The following is a 5,782-nucleotide window of genomic DNA, read 5'->3' as shown; positions in this document are numbered from 1 at the left end:
CCATTACATACATAAGAATGATGAAAGGATTCAAAATGGATGGCTAGTGTCCCGTCTCTAAAATAACCACTATCCAATCTTGACAGTGACTAATGTACCAATGCATGAATGGTTTATTTGGGAACTATGTGGCCGTATGATAACCAACACGGTGTACGTAATTTTTGTAATCATTCTCAGCAAAAACTGAGGTTCCACTGTATACATTTTCTTGTTGTCAGACCCCACTATGTCTCTTATCTCTTTCTGTTTCTTTAGATCTGGGCTGACCCTGGTAAATACGCCTTGATTGGAGCTGCAGCTCAGTTAGGTAAGTCAGTTGAATCTTTAAAGATTTAAAGACATTTCATTCATTCATTCATTTTCTACCGCTTATCCTCACGAGGGGCGCGGGGGTGCTGGAGCCTATCCCAACTGTCTTCAGGGCGAGAGGCGGGGTACACCCTGGACTGGTGGCCAGCCAATCACAGGGCACATATAGACAAACAACCATTCACACTCACATTCATACCTATGGACAATTTGGAGTCGCTAATTAACCTAGCATGTTGTTGGAATGTGGGAGGAAACCGGAGTACCCGGCGGGTGGAATTGAAGGGGGCCGAGCGTGGAATTGAACCCTGGTCTCCTAGCTGTGTTTAAATACTTTAAATGTAGTTAGAATGCATTTGGAAGTGAGTCCTGAAAGAAGTTTGTGATTGGTTAAAACGCTCTGTTTCAAAAGGAGTGGTCAAACTGTTCCTTTGTGATGTCACAGAGGGGCGGACGTCCTTATATGGTTCATACTTAGGAAGCACTTTGGGTGTGTGACCAATCACAGCGCGGTGGACATGTCCGGAGGCGGGCCGTGGGTGGGTGGAATAAATTAAAATAGACCGTTTTGGCAGGAAGCACAAATCAAACGAAACAAAGCTGGAATAGGTGCAGATTCTGGAAGATCTAAGACGATTTCTATGTGGGTTATTGTGTGCAGCTGCTCTATAGGAGTCCACAACTCAATACAAAGGGTGTCAAAATGAGCATAATAGGTCCCCTTTAATGGAAAGAGAAGTGAAGGAATCTGTTGTCATGTTCACAGGAGGCATTGTGAGGATGACTCTCAGTTTGACGGTCATCATGGTGGAGGCTACAGGAAACGTCACCTACGGCCTTCCCATCATGCTGGTCTTGATGACGGCAAAGATCGTAGGAGACTACTTTGTGGAGGTGAGTTAAGGAGCACCACGGTGGACAAGTGCTGTTCAATTTCCACGTCATTTCCACGTCTTCATTCTGCAGGGCCTGTACGACATCCACATTAAGCTGCAGAGCATTCCCTTCCTGCACTGGGAAGCTCCCGCCACCTCACACTGGCTAACAGCGAGGTAACATCCTCTTCCCGAACTGGAGCAACTTCCCGTCTCTCATTATCACTCTCCTCTCCATCCCTCGTATCTAGAGAAGTCATGAGCTCTCCCGTCACCTGTTTGAACAAGGTAGAGAAGGTGGGAACCATTGTGGACACCCTTAGCAACACGTCGACCAATCACAACGGTTTCCCTGTCGTGGTGCAAGGAGCGACCAGTGAAGAGGTACTCTACTCAACAAAGCCTCCACTTCTCGTCTTTGTGCTTCACTACTGTTCAGTCACTTTCAGATTAACACCAGTGAGGAATTAATTCATCGCTAATTAATACAGTACCCACAGAACTCCTTATATGGCTCAGTAATTCAAAAATATCATTGGAATTTCAAGAAGGAAACTCAATGAATCCATTGAATTCATCCATGGAATAGCTCTTGATGGTCACATTCACTTCTTGGTTCATGCCACTCAGTGTGAATTATGATTAACATTTAAAATTATCCATCTGTTTTCTATGCCACTTATCCTCACGAGGGTCGCAGGTATGCTGGAGCCTATCCCAGCAGTCTTCGGGCGAGAGGCGGGGTACACCCTGGCATTTAAAATCATTCATTTTTTACTGCTTATCATCATGAGGGTCCCATGTATGCTGGAGCCTATCCCAGCTGTCTTCGGGTGAGAGGCAGGGTACACCCTGGCATTTGAAATCATTCATTCATTCATTTTCTACCACTTATCCTCACGAGGGTCGCGGGTATGCTGGAGCCTATCCCAGCTGTCTTCGGGTGAGAGGCAGGGTACACCCTGGCATTTGAAATCATTCATTCATTCATTTTCTACCGCTTATCCTCATGAGGGTCGCAGGGGTGCTGGAGCCTATCCCAGCTGTCTTCGGGTGAGAGGCAGGGTACACCCTGGCATTTGAAATCATTCATTCATTCATTTTCTACCGCTTATCCTCATGAGGGTCGCAGGGGTGCTGGAGCCTATCCCAGCTGTCTTTGGGTGAGAGGCAGGGTACACCCTGGCATTTAAAATCATTCATTCATTCATTTTCTACTGTTTATCATCACGAGGGTCCCATGTATGCTGGAGCCTATCCCAGCTGTCTTTGGGCGAGAGGCGGGGTACACCCTGGCACTTAAAATCATCAATTCATTCATTCATTTTCTACCGCTTCTCCTCATGAAGGTCGCGGGGGTGCTGGAGCCTATCCCAGCTGTCTTCTTCGGGCGAGAGGCGGGGTACACCCTGGACTGGTGGCCAGCCAATCACAGGGCACATATAGACAAACAACCATTCACACTCACATTCATACCTATGGACAATTTGGAGTCGCTAATTAACCTAGCATGTTTTTGGAATGTGGGAGGAAACCGGAGTACCCGGAGAAAACCCACGCATCCAGCACCCCCCGCGACTCTCTTGAGGAGAAGCAGTAGAAAATGAATGAATGAATGAGTTCTTCTCCTATTTTGTGTGGAAGTGGTAACTTTTTGGCTTCTTATTTTGTCTTTCCCCACCCTCGGTCATGCACGGGGAGAACATGCAAACTCCACACAGAGATGGCCGAGGGTGGAATTGAACTCGGGTCTCCTAGTTTTGAGGCCTGCGCACTAACCACTTGACCACTGTGCAGCCCATTTAAAATCATGTTAAAGTGAAATTATATTTATTTGTACATTGCTTTGCATTTGCATTGAAATAGCGTTCTGATACTCAACATGATTCATCTTCTCTTCTTCTGTTCAGCCAGCCAAGCTCTGTGGTCTGATTCTTCGCTCCCAGCTCATTGTTCTCCTCAAGCACAAGGTCAGTGACAGCTTGGGTTGCCGACCACGTATTTCACAAAGGCCGTCAGCATTAATGCGCGATCCGATGACTTGCAGGTGTTTGTGGAGCTCGCCCGCTCGCGGCTGACCCAAAGGAAGCTCCAGCTGAAGGACTTTCGGGACGCCTACCCGCGCTTCCCCCCCATTCAAAGCATCCACGTGTCCCAGGATGAGCGGGAGTGTATGATGGACCTCTCCGAGTTTATGAACCCGACGCCCTACACCGTTCCACAGGTAATACGCAGCACCGCGTATTGTTTGTATGTTTAGTGACAGATAAAAGGTGAAAAGATGTGGTTTGTTTGCAGGAAACATCTCTTCCTCGTGTGTTTAAGCTAGTCAGAGCGCTTGGACTCAGGCACCTGGTGGTGGTGGATGATGAGAACAGGGTAAGGATGCTCACCTGTTTCACACAGTAGGGTTTGTTTCCATAGTTACCAACATAAATGAAAGGTGGAAGACACCATTACATATTCACAAGATGCATTCAAATACGTTACGATATGTGGTTTTCTAAACTGGTCACTAGGGGTCAGTAATGTTCCTGTAATGCAGTGGTTCTGTCACGACCCCCTTGGGGACAGAAATGTTTTCAAGAGGTTTGAATCATCTCACAACAGGCACAATAATCTCTAACATGGACGCCTGTTTCTACCTAATACTGGCATAAACACCCAGCGTCACTTCCTGTCCGCCCCCCACTCACATTTACTGCGACACACAGGAGCATAAGTCATACACTATATGTCTATTTACCGTTATTATGCTGACTATAGGGGTGTTATTTCGTGTCTAGAGGGCTCTACTCGGGTTCTCACTACAAAGATATTCGTTAATAAATAAGGAATCCTACTCTGTGGAAATTCACTTATCACGGTTGGGTCTGGAAGCAATTAACCACAATAAACGAGGGACTACTGCGGTTTTCTTCTTTTCCGTCATCTACAGGTGGTCGGACTGGTGACCAGGAAAGACTTGGCCAGATATCACATGGGAAAACATGGACTGGAGGAACTTCAGCTGGCCCAGACATAGCTCACACACACACGCACAGTCTGACAAACGGTGCCATAAAACATTCCCTTAACCCACCTTTTGAATATCACAAGTGCCTCATGTGTTGGGTCACAGGGGATCAGCATGACAGCCAAACACATGTACAACTTGGGGCTGTCACCAAAGACCCCCCCCCCCCCCCAAACTCCATGGAACAACCCAAGTTGTTGTCCGTCTGAATCAACCCGATGGCCTTGTTTGCATCATTTCAAAGTCCTCAACATTTCTTTCCAACCCTTTTCAGATAATATTTGTTTGCACCTTCATAGCATCAACGTGTCGTTTATTGTCTTCCCGCTCATTCATTGGACGGTACTGCTAGGACAAAAGTAGCTGATGCTGTGTTTGAATTTTCTGTTTTCATTCACTTGCTGTTGTCTGTTGTTTTGCACTGAAAGAATGCTGTTATTTATTCCCAATGCTTGTTTTTACCGAATGGTCACAAGAGAGATTTTGGGTGTCAGATCCCATCACTTAAAACTCTTTAGTGTCTTTTATTAGTTGGCTGAAGAAATACATTGCGAGGTACAGAGTCCTACTTTCACATACAATACTCTGTGGAAAAATGACTTAAACATAAATTTTTAAAAATCATTCATAGACATTTGCACTGTGGCTACTACTGAAAGCAACATTTCACACAGAACGGTAGAAGTATAAGCTGTTTATCACAGGAGCAATCCTTGCATTATGATAACATGCAGACCGCAAGTACTAAGATTCATGAATATCAGCAGTGTTACCTTATTTGTTTTTACACATCCTGTCTGTTGAATAGATCTCCATGTTTATAAATAAAGCCTCTGCTCTGTTTTATAACCACTGGATTAGTGAAATAAAAAAAAAGATATATTGTATGTGATTTGTTTGCAATACTGTAATTGGCTCACAATTGGACGTAAACACAAACAGAATGAATCCATCTTTCTTTTTATCATCCGTTCAGGCTGCTGTGGGTGTTGTAAAGGTGGGTTATTTTTTTTGTTCAAGTCATTTAAACATCAGCATTGCTGCAGACCATCCCTTTATGAGCACAGTGCACTTTAATTGCTACTTCCAGCCTCATGTGGTCTTTGTAGGGGACTCTTCTACAACATGACAATCAAACAGACAATACAACGATAGACTCTCCTAATTATTGATGCTAAGTTGTGAAATTTGTCATCATGGTGCCACTTATTCCTCCAGAAATAAGTCATAAGGGTCCTACATAATGCCAGCAAGGCGTGGTGAGTACAATACATCACTACCCTGAGGCTCCACTAGATGTCAGTAAAAAGTCCATATAATTCTATGGAGGACCAGCTGCTTCTTTTAATGTGAGTATAAAACTTTTGAGTAGAATTTGTGGCAATTTTAAGTAGCTGTTAATTGACTGTGATATAAATCCAGTCAAATTCAGACAAATGCCATTAATAATAATAGCTGTCAATGAGCCACAGGTCTACTGTACAATGTACAGCGTCATCATCTGAATTCAGAGGTGTCCAATCATTTGCCTGAATAAAAACTCGCAAGTGTTCAAATGACTAAATGACATACTGTATAA

The 5,782-nt window shown here is 44.6% G+C and overlaps 1 protein-coding gene across 1 annotated transcript in view; it reads left to right on the top strand.

Moving 5' to 3' along the window:
- The window catches only part of clcn7 (chloride channel 7), a 16,860-nt gene extending 11,748 nt beyond the window's left edge, over positions 1-5,112 (top strand). Inside the window, exons 18-25 of the mRNA XM_058050146.1 lie at positions 259-310; positions 1,079-1,206; positions 1,279-1,364; positions 1,439-1,571; positions 3,098-3,157; positions 3,235-3,411; positions 3,486-3,566; positions 4,126-5,112. Of these exons, the coding sequence (XP_057906129.1) occupies positions 259-310; positions 1,079-1,206; positions 1,279-1,364; positions 1,439-1,571; positions 3,098-3,157; positions 3,235-3,411; positions 3,486-3,566; positions 4,126-4,212 (804 nt within the window). The 3' untranslated portion in view covers positions 4,213-5,112. The remainder of the gene's footprint in view (positions 1-258; positions 311-1,078; positions 1,207-1,278; positions 1,365-1,438; positions 1,572-3,097; positions 3,158-3,234; positions 3,412-3,485; positions 3,567-4,125) is intronic.
- Positions 5,113-5,782: the final 670 nt, after the last annotated feature.

This window comes from Doryrhamphus excisus, chromosome 15 (genome assembly GCF_030265055.1).
Source record: "Doryrhamphus excisus isolate RoL2022-K1 chromosome 15, RoL_Dexc_1.0, whole genome shotgun sequence".
Lineage (NCBI taxonomy): Eukaryota > Metazoa > Chordata > Actinopteri > Syngnathiformes > Syngnathidae > Doryrhamphus > Doryrhamphus excisus.
The sequence above is the reverse complement of the archived record's forward strand: the minus strand, read 5'-3'. Positions and strand labels throughout refer to the sequence as shown.